The sequence below is a fragment of the Sturnira hondurensis genome, unplaced genomic scaffold (assembly GCF_014824575.4).
Source record: "Sturnira hondurensis isolate 20B ecotype Veracruz unplaced genomic scaffold, ASM1482457v3 Scaffold0001538, whole genome shotgun sequence".
In the NCBI taxonomy this organism is placed as follows: domain Eukaryota; kingdom Metazoa; phylum Chordata; class Mammalia; order Chiroptera; family Phyllostomidae; genus Sturnira; species Sturnira hondurensis.
In genome coordinates this window covers 1,423,179-1,449,213 of record NW_028074169.1, presented here as the reverse complement: position 1 = coordinate 1,449,213, position 26,035 = coordinate 1,423,179, and the positions used below count along the sequence as shown (strand labels likewise).

The 26,035-nt window shown below is 43.7% G+C and overlaps 1 protein-coding gene across 2 annotated transcripts in view; it reads right to left on the bottom strand.

Annotated features, from left to right (window-relative positions):
• KBTBD12 (kelch repeat and BTB domain containing 12) overlaps positions 1-26,035 on the bottom strand; it is a 73,613-nt gene that overhangs the window by 8,967 nt on the left and 38,611 nt on the right. For both annotated transcript variants that reach the window (XM_037030121.1, XM_037030113.1), the window contains exon 5: positions 1,185-1,382. In XM_037030121.1, coding sequence (XP_036886016.1) covers positions 1,185-1,382 — 198 coding nt within the window. The remainder of the gene's footprint in view (positions 1-1,184; positions 1,383-26,035) is intronic.

The window sequence follows — 26,035 nt, the reverse complement described above, 5'->3', positions numbered from 1 at the left end:
GAGAAAAAACAGATGGCCAATAGACATAATAAAAGATGCTCAAGTTCAATAATCATCAGCAAAATGCAAATTAAAATCATAATTAGATATAACTTCACACCTGTCAGGATAGCTATGATCAATTAATCAACAAACAACAAGTATTAACAAGGGTAGGGAGAAAAGAGAATCCTCATGCATTATTGGTGGGATTGCAAATTGGTGTAGCCATTATGGAAAACAGTATGACATTTCCTCAAAAAGTGAAAAATAGTAGCACCATATGACACAGCAATTCCAATTCTGGGTATTTATCCAAAGAAATGCAAAACACTAATTAGAAAAGGCATGCACACCCCTACACTTAATGCAGTATTATTTACAATAGTCAAGATATGGATGCCATCTAAACTGCCCATAAATAGATGAATAAAGAAGTGGAGCATATATACAGTGGACTTACCATAATAAAGAACGTAATGTTAACATTTGCAAGAACAGATGGCCCTATAGGGTGCTCTGCTAAGTGAATAAGTCAGACAGAGAAAGGCAAATACCATATGATTTCACTTATATGTAGAATCTAAAGAACAAAAATGAACAAACAAAACAGATACCAACTAAAACATGCAGAGGACAAATTGAGGGTTGCTAGATTAGAAGGCTTTGGAGAAGTTGGGTGAAAAATGTGAAGGGATTAAGAAGTACAAATTGGTAGTTACAAAATAGCCACGAGGGTAAAAAGTACAGCACAAGGATTATAATCAATATTGTAATAATTATGTATGGTTCCAGGTGGGTAGTAGACTTATTTGGGGATCAATTCATAAATTATATAAATGTCTAACCATTATGTTGTACATTTTAAACTAATATAAAATAATATTGAATGTCTAATTAAAAATAAAAAAATATTTCTTATTCAGTCCTACAATCAGGCCTTCCTTCTCTGATGTCTCCTCATATTCACATTATAAAGTAGATCTCATTTTATTCTTATGGTATCCTTTGGAGGTAGTAGCTCCATTTTGTAGATGTGGTAACTCAAGTTCAAAGGTTTGGTGCATTGCTCAAGATCACTGAACACTAAAATCCATGCTTTTGCCAGTCCTCATGCTGTTCTCAGGCTTATTTTTGGTACTGGGTTAGTTAAGGGAAGTCAAATCAACACCAAAGTTATAAAACATTTTAAAATGGATCAATACCTGCTCCATGGAATCCTCCACAGACATACAGCTTCCCATCCACTGCTCCTGCATTGGTAGAATTGGTTCGAAGAGAAAGCAGGGAACTTGGCATAGGTGGGCCCTCTCTCCAGAAGTCTCCATCAGGGTTATAGATCTCCACCACATTCAGGCACTTTCTAATCTGGCCCTCGTCTCGACCTATGCAGCCAATTCCACCTACAGAGAATGATAAGAACAGACACTTCATTGTAGACAGCTTCCTTACTGCTATGCATTTGTGTCAGATGTTTCTAGGCCTTTTGACCTTTCTCTTTGTTGCCTGATGCTACTTCTAAGCAATAGTGATGTCTACTAGATACTTCATAACCAAATTTAATGTCACTTCTACTCACAGTGTTCCATCTGCTTGTTCTTATGCGTGATGCTGATTCCACTGCAGGCTTTATATTCTACACAATATCCGACACTGGTTGACACAATGAGTACTCCCTTTAGAATAAGAACTCCAGGTTTGAATACGAGAGTAACTTGACTCTGACATCTGCCTTCCTTTTGATAATTCACAATGATTTCACTGATCTTGCTAGCTAGAGATGTGTTCTTTCCATTCCTTATTGAAAGCCTATCTTTTTCTCTCTTCTTGATTTGCATAAATGTTCCCCATTAGGAAAGGACAATTCTTTGGTAAATTTAAGGTTTGAGGGTCAAAGAAAGGCCCTCAAATCTACATGTCCAGTGCATCTTCCACATTTGGATGACACAGTTCAACAAATAGTCATTGATTGCCTGATATATGCAAGGCAATGTGCTAAGTGATAAAGGGAATTTAGAAAGATGGATAAGGCATATTTCTAGCCATTAAGAAGTTAAGGGGTAGATTAGATTGGGAAGATGGAGATGGAGTAGGACAGAGTAGATTCTACTTCCTCCTACACATGGGAGAAAAACCTGGCCAATCTACAGAGGAACAGGGCAAACAGCCAACAGTACCCCCAGCATATCTGAAAATAAGAACAGAAATTGTAGCAGACACTGAAAAACTAGATGGTAAGGAGACAGCTGCAGGACAATAAGGTCCCAGGGACTGGTGCAGGGACAGGGGCAGGGGTGGCAGCCTCGGCCCTGTGCCTGGCGCCCAGCACCTGGCGCTGGGTCTACCACAGACTCCTTGGGAGTAGCAGGTCTGCAAAGAGTCCTTGGGAGAGAGCCGGGTCAACTGCTCCCTCCCTCGCTGGCCAAGCAGGGTTTGAGCAGCACCGGGAGAGACCTGGTTGCTTGAAGTTGCAGAGAGGGCAATAAGGACAAAGAGGCAAACACGCACAGGCCATGATCACCCGCAGAGTCTGTGGTCACCAGCTTGGGATAGTTGAGAGTCTTTCAGTGTCAGACTCTGACCCAGATAGACACGGGTCTGGCTGGAGAATTGGGCTGTACTGAGTGGCAGGCTTGAGTGGGAGAAATGTCTCAAAAAGTAAGACTGTTTGAGGGATTCTCCTGTGACAGCTGCTCTGCCTACTCCCCCCGCCCCAACCAGCTGGGCAAAAGGCCCTGCATTCCCCCATAGCACTGGGAAGGGTTCGCACACAAACCCGCAGACCGAGGCAGCCTAGCAGGGTGCCTGCTCCTGCACTGCAGCCCATGGCAATGACCCCCAGGGAAAAAGTGCTATGAAGAGGACCTGAATCCCCTGTTGGTGGTGCTGGGGAGAGGCACCAGACTAGCTCTTGGGAAAGTGCTTGCAAGACTGGCTGAGTCCACATCAAGACGGAAGAAAGGCCACACCAATTGCCCCTCAGCCTGTTGCAGCCAGCAAGACCAGAAAAACAGGTTTGACCAGTTTGAAACCAACAAGAGTTTTTTTGTTTTTCTTTTTAAGTAATCTTTTATTTTTTAAATTTTATTATTGTTTTATCTTTAAATACCTTTTCCTTCTCTTTCCTTATTTCTTGTTTTATTCATTCTTCCTTTCTTTCCAATCTTATCTCTTCTTCCTCTCTTCTCCTGACATTTTTTTTTAACCCACAAGTGAGACAAAAAACTTGGAACTGTGAAAGGACCAAAGAGAGGGCATCCCAACAGCAGAGACAGAGAGACAAATCTCACTTTGCTATTGGAGAGAAACTACAAGTTACTGCATATTTGTATTATTATTATTTTTCATTATACTTACATCTTTTATTTTAATAGTATTTTTGTATTTCTCTTCTTTCTGTATAGTCTTCTTTGCTTGGCTGGTTATATTGTATCATTTGACAGGTTTCCCCTGTTTTCCCTTCCACTGTGTATTGCTAATTTACTGTCTTTCACATCACTTGTGTTCCTTTAGCACACTACTCAAAGTCCTATACCCCCTATTCTTGTTATCCAGATCACATAGATTCTGTCATACAATTGTTGCTGTAATATTATTGTAAATAATAGCTGTTTCATACAATTGTAAATGGTTCACAACACCCCTCCTGGATCTTAGCCTACTTCACAGTTTCCTGAACTCTATTACTGTAGTGGTTAACTCTATTCTCTCACACACTACACCTATTTACTATCCTTTACTCTCGCCTTACCTCAGAATCTGACCTCCAACAACCTCACTGCTTTCTAGATACAACTCACAAGGCTTTCCTCTCCAACAAGAGTCTTATCTTCTTTCCATCCTTTCTAAAAAGTGGTTAGTTGGGTTGAATATTACAGTTAACACTATACATAGCCAAAGGACCTCCTATCTCTTCTCTACTGGCTGCTACTATAAATATCACAGAATACTCTCCTGTTGTCATAAACCATTTTGCCTTCCCCTCCAACTGATCACAAAAAAGAGTAGGTGAAAATGATGAACACCAGGATACCCACTGGAAAAGGAAACCCAACAACAAAAAAAACACCAACAGATAACAACAGAAGGTGAAGGAGGGAGTGGAAACTGCACAGACTTCAATCCACGACCAATCTGGAAATACAACTAAATAGTGGAGGAACTACCCAGTAGAAACAATTGAACAAGAGCAAAAGAGAATCATTAAAACCTTGTATACACAGAAGAACTAGATTCAACACAAACTGCTATCACCAGTACAACAAATTAAAACAGGGGGTGGACAGAGGGACCATCAGTTAACCAGCTGGTGGGACGGACCCACAAAAGAAAGATCCAAAAACAATCAAAACCCAAAGACAAACACAGAGCCAACATAAAGGACAGCCCAAGACCAGTGAGCTTGGGAGAACAAGGAGATTACACCACTGACTCTCAAAGGTATTATGCCACAGAGGTTCACACCATAAACCTGAGGAGCCAGAACAAACCAAATTAAGAAGCTGAAGATAAGAAGAAGAGTCTCACAAACAATGGGAAGATGAAGGACCAATGTGAGATGAAAGGAAAGCAAGAAGCCTCAAGAAGAATGCTAGGTGAAATAGAAGCAAGTCAGCTCTCAGATATTGAATTCAAAGCACTGGTTATCAAGAAGTTTAACGAGCTCACAATGAGCTACCAGAAACTACAAGGGAACTACAGTGAACTCACTGCAAACTACATCAACATGAAAAAAAAATATTAATAAGGGCCAAGATGAAATAAAGAATACAATTTCTGAACTGAAGAACACAGTGGAAGAAATCAACAGCAGGATTGATGAAACAGAAGATCGGATCATCAAGTTGGAGGACAAAGGAGAAAAAAACACCCAGAAAGAGCAAGAAAAGAAAAAGAGACTCAGAAAGAATGAGGAGGGATTAAGAGAAATGCAAGACAACATGAAATGTAATAATATTCGAATAATAGAGATACCAGAAGGAGAAGAAGAAGAGCAAGAGATAGAAAATCTATTTGAAAAAGTAATGATGGAATACTTCCCTAATTTGATGAGAGAAAAATCCACACAAATTTAGGAAACACAGAGAATCCCAATCAAGAGGAATCCAAAGAGGCCCACTACAAGACACATCATCATTAAACTGGCAAAATTTCAAGACAAAGAGAGAATCCTAAAGGCAGCAAAGGAGAAAAAGAAAGTAACATACAAGGGAGCCCCAATAAGGTTAGCAACTGACTTCTCAATGAAAATGCTCCAAGCAAGAAGAGAATGGCAAGAAATATACCAAGTAATGATAACCAGAGGCCTGCAACTAAGGCTACTTTACCCAGCAAGGCTCTCAATCAAGATAGAAGGCCAAATAAACAGCTTCCAAGACAAAAGAAGTCTAAAAGAATACACCTCCACCAAACCAGCTCTGCAAGAGATGCTAAAGGGACTGTTCTAAGTAAAGGAAGGAAAATAGAGAGACAGAGAAGAACACAGGTACAAAAATGGCAATGAATAAGTACCTATCAATAATAACCTTAAATGTAAATGGATTAAATGCTCGAATCAAAAGACATAGAATAGCTGAATGGATAAGAAAGCAGGACCCACACATATGCTGCCTATAAGAGACCCACCTCAGGACAAAAGACCTACACAAACTTAAAGTGAAGGGCTGGAAAGAAATTTTCCAAGCAAAGAGACAAGAAGAAAAAAGCCAGGGTAGCAATACTCATATCAGACAAAATAGTCTTCAGAAAAAAGGGCCATATAGAGAGACCCAGAAGGTCACTTCATAATATTCAAGGGAAGAATCCACCAAGAAGACATTAAAATCATAAATATATATGCACCCAACATAGGAGCACCCAAATACATAAAGAGAATCTTAGAGGACTTGAAGAAAGATATTGACAGCAACACAATTATAGTAGGGGATTTTAACACCCCACTGTAAAAAATGAACAAATCTTCCAAATAAAATATCAACAAAGATACTGTGGCATTGAACAATGCCCTAGATGAAATGGACTTAACTGATATATTTAGAGAGAGCCCTCCATCCCAAAGGAGCTAAATACACATTCTTTTAAATGCACATGGAACATTTTCAAAGATAGACCACATGATAGGACACAAAACAAGCCTCAACAAATTCAAGAAAATTGAAATCATACCAAGCATTTTCTCAAACGTCAAGGGACTGAAACTAGAAACCAATCCCAAGGGAAAAAACCCAAAACACTCAAACTCATGGAGATTGAATAGCATGTTATTAAACAATGGATGGGTCAAGAATGAAATTAGGGAAGAAATCAAAAAGTTTCTGGAAACAAATGAAAATGAACTCACAACAACTCAAAACCTATGGGACAGTGTGAAGGCAGTCCTCAGAGACAAGTTCAGAGTGATACAGGTCTATCTAAAAAAGATAGAAATATTTCAAACAAACATTGTAACCCTACAACTAATAGAACTTGAGGAACAACAACAAAGACAGCCCAGCGCAAGTAGAAGGAAGGAAATAACCAAGATCCCAGCAGAATTAAATGACATACAGACTAAAAGCACAATTCTAAAGATCAATAAATCCAGGATCTGGTTCTTTGAAAAGATAAACAAAATTGTTAAGCCTTTAAGCAGACTCATCAAGAAAAAAAGAGAGAGGACCCAAATAAACACAATCAGAAATGAAAGAGGAGAGAATACAACTAACACCACAAAAATACAAAGGATTGTAAGAAATTACTATGAAGAACTATATGCCCAGAAATTAGAAAACCTAGGTGAAATAAAAAATTTCTAGGAAAATATAATCTTCCAAAATTCAATGCAGAAGAAGCAGAAAGCCTGAACAGACCAATAACAGCAGATGAAATTGAAGCAGTGATAAACAAACTCCCAACACAAAAAAGTTCCGGACCAAATGATTTCACAGGAGAATTCTACAAAGCATTTAAGGAAGAGCTAACTCCTATTCTTCACAGGCTATTCCAAAAAATCTAAAATGATGGAAGACTCCCAAACTCTTTATGAAGCCAGCATCATCCTAATTCCTAAGCCAGATAGAGACACAACAAAGAAAGAAAACTTCAGGCCAATATCACTGATGAACATAGACACTAAAATCCTCAACAAAATATTGGCGAACCATATCCAACAATATATTTAAAAGATCATTCACGATGAGCAAGTGGGATTCATCCCCAGGGATGCAAGGATAGTCCAATATTCACAAATCAGTAGTGTAATACATCATATAAATGGAAGCAAAGACAAAAATCACATGATCATATCAGTAGATGCGGAAACAGCTTTTGATAAGGTACAACATCCATTTATAATAAAAACACTCAACAAACTGGGAATAGAAGGAGCATTCCTCAATATAATAAAGGCCATATATGAGAGACCTACAACCAACATCATACTCAATGTGTTACAGAAAAATGAAGCGACCAGACACTGAGGGGTTCAGGAGCACGATCTTTATTATGTGCATGGGCTCAGAGGAGAGCGACCTCCAAATTCTGAGCCCCGAGCAGTGGCAGGGGTCTTACTTTTATATGCCTGTCTTTCTTTCTTTCTAAGCTACGTGGCAAAAGCAGGTTACAGAAGCAAATGCGGAAGTTATATCTATTTCCTTATTCGGGGATAAAATGCTAGATCTCTCTTATGATTGCCTGGCAGAAGCAGATGTGGAAGTTAGATTACTTTGTGGCATTCTCAGGCTAGTGGGAGGGGGCTTTTTCCCTATCATTCCCCCCTGTGGGTGCTTAGACAGTGTTTTCATCTGCCTCAGCATCCAATAATGGGACTCTCTGCTCTTGTTGTTGCTGGAGCATAAGGATGCGGCTAGTGGTCTTCTGTTCTAGTGCTCCTTCTAACTGGCTGACTACTGTCCTGATGGCCCAGGGTCCTATGGTAATGACTAGGATGAGGATGATCAGGGGTCCTAGGACGGGGGCTAGGAGAGAGAAAAGAGTGTTCTGCCACCAAGAGGTGGCTCCCGTCCCAGCTCCGGGCCGTAGTCTGTCTTTAAGTTCATTTATGCGTTGTATGTTCTCTTCAACTAGGCCACTTTCATTAACAAAATAGCAACACTCTTCTCCTAGGAATATACAGGTTCCTCCTTTATCTGCCGTTAAGAGATCTAAGGCCTGCTGTTTCTGCTGGGCCACTCTAGCTAGAGATAGGATCTGGCGTTGCAGGGAGGCCATAGAGGTTGCTACTGATCCTAAGGCCTCATGGAGTTCTTGGCGGAGGGCCTCTTGGGACTGCAAGCTTGTGGCTAATCCTGCTCCTCCTACACTGATACTGGCAAGTGAAGCAGCGAAACTTAGTCCTACTAGCACAGGGAGGAATACTGCTCTTCGGCGGAGAGTGGAGTTTATATACTTGGCTTCTAGTTCTCCGGGTGGGTAGGCTAGTAATTGGGGGGCTAGTGCTACTAGGAGGTAAACACGAGAGTCCGAACAGTTGACACTTGGGACTAATGTCTGATTAGTCCAAAAGAATAACCCCGGTGGGGGTACAAGGGAAGGAGATTTGTCCCCCTTGCACCAGCTGGTACTATTTTGGTATAAACTCCTCTCTGGGGACTGATAGAGGGGGTCCTGGACGGGCCCTAGGAGTCTACCTTGGCTGCCATGGTCTGTATTCTGAGGAGTGGCATTAACTTGGACTGCAATCAGTGGGGGCTTGCTTAGGGAGGCACAGAGGAAACAATCTGTGAAGTTTCCTGGGTCACTAAGGTTAAGGAGGGCTGCTCCCTCCTGGATTAAAGTTATCCAAGAGAAAGGAGTATCTGTTTGGCTGACCTGGGGTCAATGGTTTTCTGAACTGTCTTCAGCATGTGGAGGCCAAGGTACAGATCTTTCCTTTTAAAAACTATTATATCTCCTACTGGTCCTGAAAAGGCCATGCCTATGTAGACTTTTCCTTTAACTCCTTTTTCCCAGATAGGGTCTTCTGCCTTATCTAGGGTTATAACAATTTCTCTGCCATTTGTGCGGTGGACTTGGCAATATTTGTAGGCACAACCCCCATAGGTCTCCGGCCACGAATTGCATGACTTATCAGTCTGATCTTCTTTGAAACAGACAAATGGGTCCCTGAACCAAACCCACCCATTTAGGCTTTGGAAGGAGCCTCCCAAGATCTTGAGTACTAATTTTCGTCTGCAGGGCCCAAGACACTCTTTTGTGCCTATGGTGGCTACAGTCATCCACCTTCCCTGTTTCCTATATTCTTGAACTACGATGGTCTCATTATATTCCCAGTGGACTGACCCATAGGCTAGCAGGGGCAATAGGATCAAGAGTGTTTGCCAGGGGTTCATGTTGGGTGGGTTAGACAAAGCAAGCAATAGCTATGAATATACAAATCAAACCTAGGTATAGTAGTCCTAGGGTTACTCGGTCTCTGGTGGTCCAATCTTCTGGGGCAGTATACCAGAGTCCAAGTCCCCCTACCGTGGTGAGGAGTCCAATGATGGTGTAATAGTCCATTCCGCTCTCCTCTCGGGTTATTCTTCAGAGTCTCGAGGCAGGCACCTGGCGGGGACTCTCAGATTCTCCCTGGGGTGACGAGCCGGTGCTCAGGGTCCTCACGGGTCATGGGGAGTCTGGCAGTGGTTCTGCAATGGTCCACTCTTCTACTCCATCGTGGCAGGTTCTCTGCAGCTTCAGGGTGGGCACCCGGTCCGGTCTCTCCTCAGGTCTCTGTTCGGGCACCTCTGGATCGGCAGCAGCCTTCGCTCTGGTGTGGTGGATCCAGGGGGCGACACCTGTGACTTTTAAAGTGGTAGGGGTAGTTAACAGTACTAAGTAGGGGCCAACCCATCTGGGCTGGAGGGGCTCTTTTTTCCAATCTTTTACCCAGACATACTGTCCTGGCCTGAAGGAGTGGGCTGGCCCCCTGTTGGTACTAGTTCTTGCCCAAGGTGGGCTTGCCTTACTCTTTCTAATTCTTGGCCTAGGGCGGCTAGGTAGGATGCTTGACGGGTCTCTCCAAAAGCAGTTAAATCTGTGGTGGCTGGTATTCGGGTTAAGGGGGTGGCTCTTCCATATATTATTTCATAAGGGGTATATCCGGCTGCATTCAGGGTGCACCTTATCCTGAAGAGGGCAAGAGGCAAAATGTCTGGCCAGGGGAGGTGTGTCTCTTGGCAGAGTTTTCCCAAAGTCTCCTTTAGGGTTCGGTTCATCCGTTCTACCTTGCCTGAGCTCTGGGGCCGGTAGGCAGCATGTAGTCTCCATCTCAGATTCAGGGCCCGAGTTAGCAGCTGCATGACTTTAGTGGTGAAGGCTGGTCCGTTGTCACTCTGTAAGATGAGTGGCAGGCCATGCCGAGGGATGATTTCTTGGAGTAGTACTCGCGCTACTTCCTGGGCCTTTTCTGTGTGCGTGGGGAACGCTTCTACCCAGCCTGAAAAGGTGCACACTAGAACTAGGAGGTACTTGTACCCGCGGCTGGGTTTGAACTTGGTGAAGTCGAGTTGGAGATCTTCAAAAGGCAGTGTGCTGGTATACTGGATGCCCTGGTGAGGAACCTTGGGTGCCTTAGCGTTATATTGCGTGCAGGTAGGGCAACGGGCTGTGATGAAGGTGCACAGGGTGTCCAAGGTGGGGATATATAGGAACTTTCCAAGGAGCTGGCTTAGCTTAGTCTTTCCTAGGTGGGTTAGACTATGGCAGTTCTGGACAATATTCTGGCCTTGACTCTGAGGTATGTATATCCATCCTCCCATCTTTCAGTTTCCAAAGCCCCTCTGGTGTCTTCTGGGCTTGGGCCTGAGTCGCCCACCGGTCCTCCTCTGGGCTGTAATCACGCTCAGTTGGGGTAACTCCTAGTATTGGGTTGAGGGTAATTATAGGCTCTGGCCATTTGCATGCTGCCTCCTTTGCAGCCTGGTCAGCGAACTTGTTTCCTTCTATTTCTCTGGTGTGGCCCCGCTGGTGTCCATGGCAAAGGATTACAGCCACTTGGTTGGGGGCCTTTACTGCCTCAAGTAGCCTGAGTATTTCTTGTTTATTTTTTATCTCTTTTCCCTCCGTGGTCAAGAGCCCTCTTTATCGGTAAATTGCCCCGTGGAAATGCGGGGTGGTGTAGGCATATTTGGAGTCAGTAAATATGTTGACCTTTCTGCCTTTACTTAGTTCTAGGGCTCGTATGAGGGCATATAATTCGGCCCTCTGGGCCGACCACCCGGCGGGTAGGGCCCTCGCTTCTATGACTGTGTCTTGGGTGGTGACTGCATAGCCTGCTCGGCGCTCTCTGGCCTCAGTCAAGTAGCTGCTCCCGTCAGTGTACAGAGTCCAATCCTCATGGGGTATAGGTTGGTCTTTCAGGTCGGGTCGGCTAGCATAGACTTGGTCCGTAATGTCTGCACAGTCATGGTCTGGGACTCCGTGCTCTGCGGGCAAATATGTGGCCGGGTTGATAGACCACACAGTCTTCAGGTGGACCCGGGGACTCCCTTGGAGCAGCCCCTGGTATTGAGCTAACCGAGGATTGGATAGGTAGCGGTGCCCTGCCCCTTCTAATAGGCTATGGACAGCATGGGGAAAGTAGAGGTGCGTTTCCTGCCCGAAGGTTAACTTGTCCACCTCTTGTAGCAGGACTGCTGCTGCCATGACCGCTCTCAAACATGGTGGCCACCCCGCTGCAACATTGTCTAATTGCATAGACAGGTATGCTACCGGCCTTTTCCATGGTCCGTGATCTTGGGTTAGCACGCCTAGGGCTATTTTGTCCTTCTCGTGCACATAGAGCCAAAAAGGCTTCTCTGGGTCAGGCAGACCTAGGGCCGGTGCGCTAGTTAAGCAGTTTTTGATCTGCTGGAATGCCTCCTCCTGTTCGGGGGTCCATAGGAATGGATCAGAGTCAGGTCCTTTTGTGGCCTGGTACAACGGTTTGGCTATCTGGGCATAGCGGGTATCCAAAGGCGGCAGAAACCAGCAGCTCCTGAGAACTCTCTGAGTTGTCTCCAGTTTGTTGGGACCACCATTTGCCTGATGACTGCCTTTCTTTCTACCCTGAGGGCCCGCTGTCCTTGGCTAATCTGGAACCCTAGGTATTTGACAGTCTCTTGGCAAAGTTGTGCCTTTTTCCGAGACACCTGATATCCCCTGTCCTGCAATAACTGGAGTAAGGTGCCTGTGTGGACTCAGCAGTCTTCCTTCCCTTGCCCGGCCAGTAGCAAGTCATCTACGTATTGGAGTAGAGTGACTTCAGGGTACTTGTCCCTATACGGGTGCAGGTCTTTTGCCAGGGCCTCACTGAATATGGTGGGTGAGTTCTTGAACCCCTGTGGCAGTCTTGTCCAAGTTAACTGGGACTTTTCTCCAGACACTGGGTCCTCCCACTTGAAAGCAAAAATGGCCTGTGACTGTGGGGCCAGTGGGATACAGAAGAAGGCATCTTTCAGGTCTAGGCAGGTGAAGTGAGTGGCTACCAGCGGCAACTGCCCCAACAAGGTATATGGATTTGGGACTACAGGGTGCAGTGTAACTGTGGCTTGATTGACGGCCCGTAAGTCCTGTACCAGCCTATAGCCGGACCCATCTGGCTTTTTCACAGGGAGCAATGGGGTGTTCCACGGTGACTGGCAAGGGACTAGGATCCCTGCTTCAAGATGTTTATTGATTATTGGAGCTATGCCATGCCGGGCATCTCTTGGTATCGGGTATTGTTTAATGCACCTCGGGGTTGCTCCGGGTATGAGTTCTACTAATACGGGCTCCCGCCCCCTCGTCAGTCCTGGCAGGTTGTCCTCTGCCCAGATTCCGGAGTAGGCTGCCCAAAGGGGGTCCTGGACTGGCCCCTCGTCTTTCTGGTGGAGTCTATATTCTTCTTCTCTCGGTATTACCAGGGTGGTGGTCCACAGTGTGGGCAGGTCCAGGGAGGCTCCCCAGGTCGGAAAGTGACTCGTGCCGCCAGTTTGGTTAGAATGTCCCTACCCAACAGGGGAATTGAGCAGTCTGGCAGGTACAGGAACTCATGGGTAATCTGGTGGCCTCCCAGTTCCACCTTCTGTGACTGGAAAAATCTTTGCAGGCTGGCCAAGAGGCCAGTGGCCCCCTGCACTAAGGCTTCTTTTCCAATGAGGGGTCCTACCCGGGCGGTGACTACCGAGTGTTCCACCCAGGTGTCTACCATAAAGTCTATGTCTTGGCCCCCGACTTTTACTCTGACCATGGGCTCCTGGGGACTGAGCGTGATCGAGCCTGGTCGCCCTCAGTGTTGGCTGAACCCGGCAAGGGCTAACCCCCCACGTTGGGGGCTGGTGCTGGCGGGACTGCCCGACTGTTAGATGACTCCTCCCGCTGCTTTCGGGCTGGACAATCTTGCTTCCAATGCCCCCGCTCTTTGCAATAAGCACACTGATCTTTTTCTACTTTGAAGTGTCCCTTCTTTTAGCCCGGTTTGATTTTTGACGCTGCCGGGGCCGGTTTTCCTAGTGCGGCGGCTAAGAGGGTGGCCTGTAATTTCTGGTCTTCTAAGCAGGCGGCCGCCGCAGCTTCGTCTCGGTTTTCATATACTTTGTTGGCTACTGCCAAGAGTTGGTTCAGAGTCGTGCCTGCGAAGCCTTCTAATTTCTGAAGCTTCTTTCTAATGTCTGAGGCCAACTGAGAGACGAAAGCCATGGCTACCATACACTGGTTCTCAGCCGCCTCTGGGTCAAAAGGTGTATAAACCTGGTAGGCCTCGATTAGGCGCTCTAGAAAGTTCCTGGGGCACTCGTCTGCCTTCTGAATTATGGTGGCTACTTTAGCCATGTTGGTGGGTTTTCTGGCCACCGCTTTTACTCCCTGTAGTAGAGAGTGGCAATGCTGATTGAGGGCTGCTCATCCCTGTTCTGTATTTGGGTCCCAGGCTGGCTGCTGCTCAGGGGTGGCTGTGCGAGCATAGTCAGAGGGGTCAAGGGTCCCAGCCGGGGCATGTGCCTCTAGGTAGCGTCAGGCCTCCTGCAAAATCTTTCTCCTCTCTTCTGTGTTAAAAAGTGTGAGGAGGAGTTGGCGACAGTCAAACCAGGTGGGCCGGTGGGTTTGGAAGATTGAGTCTACTAACTCAGTCAAGGCCTTTGGCTTCTCCGAAAATGGAGGGGTATGATGTTTCCAGTTTAGGAAGTCAGTAGTGCTAAAGGGCTGGTAATAGTAGGTGACCTGACCTGGCTGGATGGTCCCATCGTTATTGACTCTAGGAGCTGCCTGTACCTCCCGGAGTGGCATCTGGAGAGGTGGCTGATGTTGGCTTCTGAGCCTACTGGCCACGGGCGAAGAGCCCGGCTGGGGCAAGGCTGGGTACCGGACAGGTGCCGATTCTGGACTAGGCTGTGGTTCTTGAGGCAGAATGGAGAGTGGTGGAGTTAAGGGCTCCTGCGGTGGGGCTGTGGGTGGCACTGGTGGGACCTGATAGGGTGGCGGCTGGAGAACAACTAATTCATCTTCTTGGGCCTGATCCTGATGGATGGGAGGTCTAACCTTGGCAACTAATACAGTTGGGGTCCTCGGTCCCCGGGGCTGCGCACAGCACGTTCCTGAGCACGTCCCGCCCGAGGTCCCTTTGGGACGCCTCTGAGTTCCTGCACACTGACTCAGCCATCTGGGCATGTCCTGGGCTAATTCCTGCCATCTGTCTATATAGGGGTATTGATCTGGGTGACCTGGCTTCCCTGCAACTATGAGGTGAACTGCTCTAATGGTGGACAAGTTTAGAGTTCCCTCGGGGGGCCAGCCGACTCCGATGGTTGGCCATTCTGATGTGCAAAAAGTCTCTAGTTGTTCTGCATTCAGTGACGGGTCCTGCCCTCTGAATTTACTGAAGTTCTGAAGCATACAGTTTAGGACTGTGGAAGGCCTGCCTCCCATGGTCTTCCTCCCACTCGGCGCAGACACACAAAGGGTGGGGTTCACTCGCTCATCCGCCTGGCCTGTTCCCTCGCGGGACAAAAGGTCGGTCTTGGCTAAGGTTGCCCCAGCAGAATTTGGGGTTAACTGCCAACCGTTATGCTGTATGACACAGGAACCGCAGGTTGGGACCCAATCTTGCTCCGTAGGTTTTTCACCCATGGAGCCACAAACACATGCACTCTCACTTTCACTCTCAGACACTCAGAAGTTAAACATCCCCTCCCGGAGTGAGGGTCTGGTGATCGAACTACCTAGTCTCGATCCTCAGGCAGATCTGGGAGGACTCACACCTCCCTTCCTAATCTCGGGTCCGGTTCCCGGTGCACTTACTGATCTGGTGCCTTCTGATAGATCGTGGTCCGATACCCTCACTTCCCGTCTAGAGTCCGGGCCAGCGTCCAGTGCCCCGACCGGTAGGAGCCTAAGAAATCTTAGGGCACATGCTCCTCCGGTCCCCAGTTGGGCCACCAGCCGCCAGCCCGCCATGTCCAGCCGGCGGCAAATCAGCCCGAAATTTATGTAAGGTCGCTTCCCGGTCAGGGAACCAAAATGTTACAGAAAAATGAAGCGACCAGACACTGAGGGGTTCAGGAGCACGATCTTTATTACGTGCACAGGCTCAGAGGAGAGCGACCTCCAAATTCTGAGCCCCGAGCAGTGGCAGGGGTCTTACTTTTAAACCCCTGTCTTTCTTTCTTTCTAAGCTACATGGCAAAAGCAGGTTACAGAAGCAAATGCAGAAGTTATATCTATTTCCTTATTTGGGGATAAAATGCTAGATCTCTCTTATGATTGCCTGGCAGAAGCAAGTTACAGAAGCAGATGTGGAAGTTAGATTACTTTGTGGCATTCTCAGGCTAGTGGGAGGGGGCTTTTTCCCTATCAAATGGGCAGAAACTAAAAGCTTTTCCACTAAGATCAGGAACAACACAAGATTGTCCACTTTCACCCCTTCTATTCAATATAGTATTGGAATTTTTAGCCACAGCGATTAGACAAGAAAAGGAAATAAAAGGCATTCAAATCAGAAAGGAGGAAACAAAACTGTCACTGTTTGCAGATGACATGATAGTATACATGGAAAATCTTATAGACTGTACCCCAAAACTTCTTGACCTAATAAATAAATTTGGTAAAACAGTGGGATACAAAGTCAATATCCAGAAATCAAAGGCATTTTGTATAGCAACAATGAAACAGCAGAAGCAGAAATCAAGAAAAAAATCCCATTCGATATAGTAACAAGAAAAATAAAACACCTAGGAATAAACCTAACCAAGGAGGTAAAACACCTGTATGCAGAAAACTACACAACACTGAAGAAAGAAATCAAGGAAGACACAAACAAATGGAAACATAGATGGTGTTCATGGATTGGAAGAATTAACACCATCAAAATGTCCATACTACCCAAAGCAATTTACAAATTCAATGCAATTCCTATTAAAGTACTAATGGCATATTTCACAGACATAGAACAAACATTTCAAAAATTTATATGGAACCATAAATGACCCCAAATAGCAGCTGCAATTTTGAGAATGAAGAACAAAGTCGGAGGGATCACAATACCTGATATCAAACTGTATTACAAGGCCACTGTAATCAAAACAGCCTGGTACTGGTATAAATACAGGCACATAGACCAATGAAACAGAACAGAGAGCCCAGAAATAAACCCAAGTCTCTATAGTGAATTAATATTCAACAAAGGGGGCAGCAACATGAAATGGAGTAACAATAGCCTCTTCAACAAATGGTGTTGGGAGAACTGGACAGCTATATGCAGAAAATGAAACTTGAGCACCAACTTACACCATATACCAAAGTAAATTCAAGGTGGATAAAAGACTTAAATATAAGCTGTGAAACCATTAAAGTCCTAGAGGACAACATTGGCAGGAAAATATCAGATATTTCACGCAGCAATATTTTTACTGTTATGTCCCCTAGGGCAAGGGACATAAAGGAAAGAATAAACAAATGGGGTCTCATCAAAATAAAAAGCTTGTGTGTGAATAAAGAAAACAGTATTAAAATAAAAAGAGAACCAACTGTATGGGAAAACATATTCATCAATGATACCTCAGACAAGGGTTTGATCTCCAAAATATATAGAGAACTCACATGACTCCACTCTAAGACCAGCAACCCAATTAAAAAGTGGGCAGAGGACTTGAAAAGACATTTCTCCAAGGAGGACATACAGAGACACATGAAAAGGAGGGGTTCCCTCTAAGGAGGGATTCAGAGACACATGAAAAAATGCTCAATATTGCTTGCTATCAGAGAGATGCTAATTAAAACCACAGTGAGGACTTCCGCCAAGATGGAGGCATAGGTGGAAACACTGTGCCTTCTCCCACAACCAAGTTTGAATACAACAAAGGTTTGGAGAAACAAAGACACAACCAAAGGACAGAAAATTGAATTATACGGAAGTTCGACTACATCTAACCGTTCAACGGGGATGGTAAGAGGTGCGGAGCCAGCAGCAAGCAGGGTCAGGCAGGACAGGTCCCCTGACCCAGGCGCGCAGGCAGCCTGGAACCAGTTGGGGTGCGGGGCAGACTGACCACGGTCGCACATTTGCGCACAGTGAGACGGACCATGCAGGCCCCAGGGGTGAGGGCTGACAGTGGTGGCACACTCGCGTGCAGTGGGACGAAATGTGTGGGCCCGGTGACGGCAGCAGCTGCAGCAACGGTGAGGGCCGAGGCACCAGGCGGCAGATAGGATGCCATAGTCCCTCTTTGACCCCACCCCCACATACAGGGTCAAAACCCAGCGACTTAGTTGCCCTGCGCTAGTGAACACCTTAGGGCTCTGATCCTGCTATGGAACCGCCATGAACAGCCCAAAAGATGGTGCAAGAAGAACTCAAAGTCCCAGAGCCAATAACTCTAAGCGACCGAGAAATTGCCAGCCTCTCAGAAGCACAATTCAAGACACTATTTCTCAGGATGCTCACAGAACTGGTTGATTATAGTCACAAATTAGAGGAACATATGAAGGCTAAACTAATTGAAATGAAGGGAGATGTCCAGGAAACCAATAGTGATGGAAAGGAAACTGGGACTCAAATCAATGGAATGGACCAGAAGGAAGAACGAAACATCCAACCAGAAAGGAATGAAGAAATGAGAATTCAAACAAATGAGGAGAGGCTTAGGAACCTCCAAGACATCTTTAAACGTTCCAACATCCAAATTATAGGAGTACCAGAAGGGGGAAAGAAACAGCCACGAGTGGAAAACTTATTTGAACAAATAATAAAGGAGAACTTCCCCAGTGTGGCAAAGGAAATAGACTTCCAGGAAATCCAGGAAGCTCAGAGAGTGCCAAAGAAGTTGGACCCAAGAAGGAACACACCAAGGCACATTATAATTACATTAGCCAAGACCAAAATGAAGGAGAGAATCCTAGAAGCAGCAAGAGATAAGGGGACAGTCACCTACAAAGGAGTACCCATCAGACTGTCTGCGGATTTCTCAAAAGAGACCTTACAGGCAAGAAGGGGCTGGAAAGAAGTATTCCAAGTCATGACATCCAAAGACCTACAGCCAAGATTGCTTTATCCAGCAAAGCTTTCATTTAGAATGGAAGGACAGATAAAGTGTTTCTCAGATAAGTCAAGTTGAAGGAGTTCATCATCACCAAGCCCTTATTATATGAAATGCTAAAGGGACTTATCTAAGAAAAAGAAGATAAAAATATTAACAGTGAAAGGACAGCCAGCTCACAGTTATTAACAACCACACCTAAAACAAAAGCAAACCAAGAGGACAGCTAGATCAGGAGTTGAACCATAGAAATGAAGAACACATGGAGGGTTAGAAACAGGGGAATGGGAGGAGGAGAAGGGGGGAGAAGGTACAGAAAATAGCATAGAGAGTAGGTAGAAAATAGATGGGGGGAGGGCAAGAATAGTGGGGGAAATATAGAATCTAAATAACTTGAGACACGTGGTTATAAACTAAGTTGGGGAGAATGGTGGGGGAGGGAGTGTGTGGGGGGTAGGGAATGAAGGTGGGAATAGAACAACTGTAATGGTATAATCAATAAAATATATTAAAAAAAAACACAGTGAGATACCACTTTACATGGGTCAGAATGGCCATCATAAACAAAGCAACAAATAACAAATGTAGGAGAGGTTTTGTGGAAAAGGGGACCTTAGTTCACTGTTGTTGGGATTGCAGACTGGTACAACCACTATGGGAAACACTATGGAATTTTCTCAGAAAACTAAAAATGGATCTGCCTTTTAACCCTTTTAACCTACTGCTACGATTATATCTTAAGAACCCTAGAACACCAATCCAAAAGAACCTATGCACCCCAATGTTTATAGCAGAACCATTTACAATAGCCAAGTGTTGGAAGCAACCTAGGTGCCCATCAGTAAATGAATGGATCCAAGAACTATGGTACATTTACACAATGGAATTCTATGCAGCAGAAAGAAAGGAGCTCCTACCCTTTGCAACATCATGGATGGAACTGGAAAGCATTATGTTGAGCGAAATAAGCTAAGTGGTGAAAGCCAAATACCATATAATCTCCCCTTTAACAGGAAGCTAAACAACAAAAGAAACAAGCAAGCAAAATATAACCAAAGACACTGAAATAGAGTACAGGTTGACAGTGACCAGAGGGGAGAGAGGAGGGAGCTTCAGGGGAAAAGGGGAAGCGTTTAGAGGAATAAGTATAAAGGGCACATGGACAAAAACTAAGTGGGGTGGAAATGGAAGGGAGATGGGGAGCCCGGGCAGGTGGGGTGGGATGGAATGGGATTAAAATACAGAAAACTGTACTTGAACAACAATCAAAATAAATATTTAAAAAGGAAGTTAAGGGATAAAAAGAACCATGTATGCAAATAAGTGAAGGAGATCACCACAGTACCTTAAAAGAGATACAAATTATACCCAGAAATCCAGAGACTGTAACAAGTCACAGAAATATCTTTTATATATTATGACTTTAAATACAACTGTCGAAAAGCTGAACGTCCAATTGACTGTAGTATTAAACACAATGTTTTTAAGTCATGTTTTATGTTCTCTCTTCCAAAGTACCACAATGAATGTTTTTAAATGTTAGGGCCATATTTCCTGACCTGAAATATAGCTCCTGAGACTAAGGTGAATTCAATGGAAGGAGAGACGCTCTTGTCTCTTTCAGACGTTCCTCATCAGTGACCATATTTCATTCACACCCAATCTGATAACTCTGACCTGTACAATCAGTCAAAAAGATTTTAAAGTGGTAGTCTCAGGTAAGCCAGTTTTCTTTACTGTAGAGTGGATCGTAGAAGAGTCATTGCATTTGTGGAGTATTGATTGGTGCTTGGCTGTATTGTTTATAGCAATATCGCAACCAAAACTAATAAATTCTCTGATTTCATGACATTTATTGAACATCACTGTTATTTAACATCTTTTGCCTACCATTGCACTAGTAAGATGTTTATTTGCATTATCATCTGTTTTTCAACCTTCAGTACTGCATCCTCAGTAACTAGTACAGTACTTGACATGTGTGTCTGGAATGAGTGAATGAGAAATCTAAGTTTTCCTATGCTTTCTGAGTTTGTTCAAGTGGATATATTGTAACCTTATTCAGGGCAAAGGCCACTTTTTACATATTTTAAATTTATTTCACAATGCCTAACACACAGTATTCAATGAATCCAAGACTGATGGGAACAGCTTATTTTTAAACATGGTTGGGACTTATGCCAGGTGTAAGAGGTGATGGAAGAGGACTTTGGAGGAAGGCTTTTTTTCTCTTTGCTGAAGGAGCCTGGCCTGTTTCTTGTATGAATCTAGGGACTGAGTGTTGGGAACCGCCCTGCCTGGTTTCAGGAGCTGTAACCTCCCCCATGCCTAAGGCTGAGTGAGTGACCTTTGGATCATAAACCAATAAGGAGACAAAGCTTATCTCCCTGGCAGGAGCACTGCTTCTGCTCCTTTTACTTCATCCATAACTGGCCCTCAATGCTTGATCGGTTAGCCAATGACAGGTAAGATTTCCCAAGAAGGGAACAACCTAAGACAGGCATGATCACAGGGAGGCCCCAGGGAAGGACTTGGGGGGGCTATAGCAAAAGGGGGTGATGGGCCCTTGCCCCTTGGCTTTGACATAGCCTGAGTCCTCATTCTGTCTGAAAGAAGTCTCCTAATCTCTTGTCTGCCTTACTTACCCTACCTGACTTAAGCCTGAAACAATGCTGGTGGTGGTTGTTGCCACATGCTGGAAAGGGTGGGTTCCCTAGGGAGATCAGGCCTAAGAAAGAATATGTAAAATCCTGTGAAACCTACTTTGTTTAGAATGCTCTCAATTAAATGATAAGGGTCCAAGCAAGAAGTGAGTTTTTTCCTCAAAGTTTTCTGGCTCTTTAGCTATCTGGCCCTGACTCAAAATATGCCCTCATAGTTCTTTGTATGTTATCTATTGTTTGATTCTTACTGACTGATAATGATTAATGAGCTTTACCTGTATTCTTGTGCAAAACAAACCCAATAAAAGCCCATTGAGGAAAAGGCTCCTGGCCCTTTTCCTTTGAGAGATCGGCCACCTTTGCTCCCCAAGCAGATCAGGTCTTGGTAGACTTATTCTCATCCGTAGCAGCCCGGGGTGGGGTGGGGGGGGGTGGGCGTCCTGAGGGCAGAGGCCCTCCACAACTGAGGTTGTAAACTCAGGAAGCTTTTAGCTACTTTCTCTCTTATCTGGCTGGATAAGTAATTTAGCCCCTTCTGGTGCAAAGTTTGAGCAGCAGTGCTTCCAAGGAGTGGACATGCTCACTTTGGTTAACTGCAGAGATCTGCTGTTCATGGGTCCCCTTTCAATGTGGTAGATAGAAGTTCCATAGTCCAAGAAAAAGTGGGGCAGGTTGGCATTAAAGAAGGTGATTTATCTGTAGCATTTACACCTAGCAACCACTTGTTATTATCGGGTAATAACAAGATGATTTAGTTACCTGTTCTGCAAGACACAGGAGAGATATTATTAGGCTGGTCAGTAGTTTTCCCCTAGGTCTGCCTGCCTAAAGCATCATTAACTTCTCTTCATTTGATCTTAGCCAAAAGTCCAAGAAGTGATCATTAAATTCTCTTAACTTGGGCTACCTAATAGGATCCAAGATAAGTTTTTGTTAATACTTCTCTGAAGTGATCCTGAGAAAACTATTAATCAAGTAAATTTCACAATTTAAAAATATAGGCATACAAGATATATGTCCTCAAAGGCAAGGCATGAGTCATTATATTTTCCAAGGTACCAAGCATAATATCTTTTTTCTAAAAAAAACTATTGATAATATTTGCTTAATAACTATTAAAAAATATAATAAGTTTTTGGAATAATTATCTTGTATGTAAATAAGATGATTTATAGAGGGTGATAATTTGGCTCATTGCCATGTGTGCATAGTAACTGGAGGAAGAGCATAATTAAAAAATGATAACACGAATTAGCATAAGCTAATTAAAAAATACATTTTATTAAAAATGAGAGTTTGTGATCATTGATTTTCTTTAAGGCATCAAAATTTGTTTCAACTTTTTAATATTTTAAAATATATTACATTAATTTTCTGCCTTAGTGATTGAAGATACCAAATATAATTTAACATTTCACTAAGGATTCAGGAGTAACATGATTTGTTCTCAGAATATGTCATAGATATATAGATGGTTGTATACATTAGCCTGCATGAAAACATGCATGCCTAAAATTTGCTTTCTTTTTTCAGATATAGTAAATATTTTATTTTTATAATTTTTTTTTGTTGTTCAAGTACAGTTGTCTTTATTTTCCTCCCACCACTCTCCCAACCCAGCTATACCCACCTCCCGCACTCAAACCTAGCCCCCTTTGGCTTTGTCTACATATTTGTTATACATGTTCCCTGACGGCCCTTCCCCTATTTTCCTCCATTATCCATCTCCTCTCTTCCCTCTGGTTACTGTCAGTTTGTTCCTTATTTCAATGTATCTGGTTATATTTTGCTTGCTTGTTTGTTTTGTTGATTAAGTTCCACTTATAGGTGAGATCATATGGCATTTCTCTTTCACCACCTGGCTTATTTCACTTTCTAGTTCCATCTATGCTGTTGCAAAGAATAGGCACTCCTTCTTTCTTTGCTTGGCTAACTAGAAGCTTAGGTAGAAAGTGGTCCTACATAATTCAATAGTAAGTGTACAGCACTCACATAAGAGAAGCACAGTTTTTGATGCTTGCAATGATTATTTTTAGAAGTAATTTTAACTTTGAAATGGGATAGATTTGGGATTTAAATCCTGGATATAATAACACTATTTGGTTATAAAATAAACAAAGAGCTTACCTTTATAGTATGTTTTAAGAACTAAGATAATACATGTAAAGCACCTAGCATTGAGTAGTTCTTGATAAATACTAGTTTCCTTTTCATGAGGCAGAAAAGAGTGTAACAACTTAAAATATTTTTTCCTAGTTAAAAACATTATCAAATTTTGGCACTTGAAGGTGCTGGCATCAATTACTTGCTAAATGTACCTATACAGAACCTTTCATTTTCCAATGCCAGGAGAACAGTTCTTGTTTTATTCAGAATTCAGACTATCAAGACAGATTATCTACTTAAAGATATGTTTTACTTCATAAGTAAGATAAGCTTTTTGTGGACAGGGGCCTTGTCCATGTAATTATCTAAATAATGGTGACTAAGTAATGGTTACACAAAGATTCAAAATTGTAAACACAATAAAATAGAATCAATAGGGAAAAAATAGACTTTAGGAGAGTTTCAAGCAATTTTCTAGGGTACACCCAATAGTTAAGTTAAAGTAAGCCTTTTGTTCTTTTTTTGTAAATGTACTCAAACCTGAAATAGAAGTCTCAGAAAAAAATAAATTGAAATAGAAAATTGTTGATTTAGACCAGAGGTGTCAAACTCATTTTCACTGGGGGCCACATCAGTCTTGCGTTGCCTTCAAAGGGCCGAATGTAATTTCAACTCCTTAACAGTTAAGGAATAGTTATAGTTACACAATTCTAAAATTATTTTGGCCCTTTGAAGGCAACTGCAAGTCTGATGTGGCCCCTGGTGAAAATGAGTTTGATACCACTGATTTAGATGATATCTAACATGGATTAAACATTTTCAAAGAGTTTTAGAAAGTAAACAGAATTGGGCACACACTCATTATGGATCTTAAATTAACATTCTCCAGATAACTCCAAGAAATTTTGGTTAATAGAAAATCTTTGGGGACTTCCGCCAAGATGGAGGTATAGGTGGAAACACTGTGCCTTCTCCCACAACCAAGTTTGAATACAACAAAGGTTTAGTGAACAAAGATGCAGCCAAAGGACAGAAAATTGAACTATATGGAAGTCCAACAACAACAAACCATTCAACTGGACCAGTAAGAGGGGCGGAGCCAGCAGTGGAGCAGGGTTGGGCAGGAAGGATCCCCCAACCCCAGGCGGCCAGGCAGCTGGGGTAGCATTGGGTGGACCCAGTGAGTACACAAGGCGGCAGGCTGACTGCAGTCACACATCCGCACGCAGATAAACCAGCAAAGGAGTGAGCAGTGAGCAGTGAGACAGACTGTGCAGGCCCCAGCAGTGGGAAGCAGCAAAGGGGACTGCCACTGCCCCTCTTGGACCCCACCCCCACATACAGCATCACAACCCAGCGACTGAGTTGCCACACCCTGGCGAACACCTAGGGCTCCGCTCCTCATACATAACAGGCATGAACAGTCCAAAATACAGCTCAAGAAGAACTCAAAGCCCCAGAGCCGATTACTCTAAGCGACAAAGAAATAGTGAACATCTCAGATGCACAGTTCAAAATACTGGTGATCAGGATGCTCACAGAACTGGTTGATTTTAGTCACAAATTAGAGGAACATATGAAGGCTAAACTAATTGAAATGAAGGGAAATGCACAGGAAACCAATAGTGATGGAAAGGAAACTGGGACTCAAATCAAGGGAGTAGACCAGAAGAAAGAAAGAAATGACCAAAAAGAAAAATGTGAAGTAACAAGAATTAAAAAAAAAATGAGGAGAGGCTCAGGAACCTCCAGGACATCTTTAAACATTCCAACATCCGAATTATAGGGGTACCAGAAGGGGAAAAGAAACACCCATGAGTGGAAAACGTATTTGAACAAATAATAAAGGATAACTTCCCCAGTCTGGCAAAGGAAGTAGACTTCCAGGAAGTCCAGGAAGCTCAGAGTCCCAAAGTGGGTGGACCCAAGGAGGAACACACCAAGGCACATCATAATTACATTAGCCAAGATGAAAATGAAGGAGAGAATCCTAGAAGCAGCAAGAGATAAGGGGACAGTCACCTACAAAAGAGTACCCATCAGACTGTCAGCAGATTTCTCAAAAGAGACGTTACAGGAAAGAAGGAGCTGGAAGGAAGTATTCTAAGTCATGAAGTCCAAAGACCTACATCCAAGACTGCTCTATCCAGCAAAGCTTTCATTTAGAATGGAAGGACAGAGAAAGTGCTTCTCAGATAAGATCAAATTCAAGGAGTTCATCATCAACAAGCCCTTATTATATGAAATGTTAAAGGGACTTATCTAAGAAAAAGAAGATTAAAAAAATGAACAGTGAAAGGACAGCAAACACACAGTTATTAACAACCACACCTAAAACAAAAGCAAACCAAGAGGACAGGTAGATCAGGAGCGGAACCATGGAAATGAAGAACACATGGAGGGTTAGCAACAGGGGAGTGGGAGGAGGAGAAGGGGGGAGAAGTTACAGAAAATAAGTAGCAAAGATGGTAGGCAGAAAATAGATAGGGGGGAGGGCAAGAATAGTAAGGGAAATATAGAACCTAAAGAACTTGAGACACGTGGTCATAAACTAAAGGGGGGATGGTGGGGGAGGGGGTGTTCAGGGTGGAGGGGAATGAAAGGGGGGGAATAGAACAACTGTAATGGTATAATCAATAAAATATATTTTAAAAAAAGAAAATCTTTGGACTAAGGACGCTACTGCCTAAAACAAATGTTTCTACCTAAGGCCATGCAAACAGATTCTGCTGAAACAATGGTCACACTCTTTGTGTACTTTTATTTTTTATTCCTTTGACCATATTTGTTCTCTTTACTGGTTTACTAAGGGATGATGAC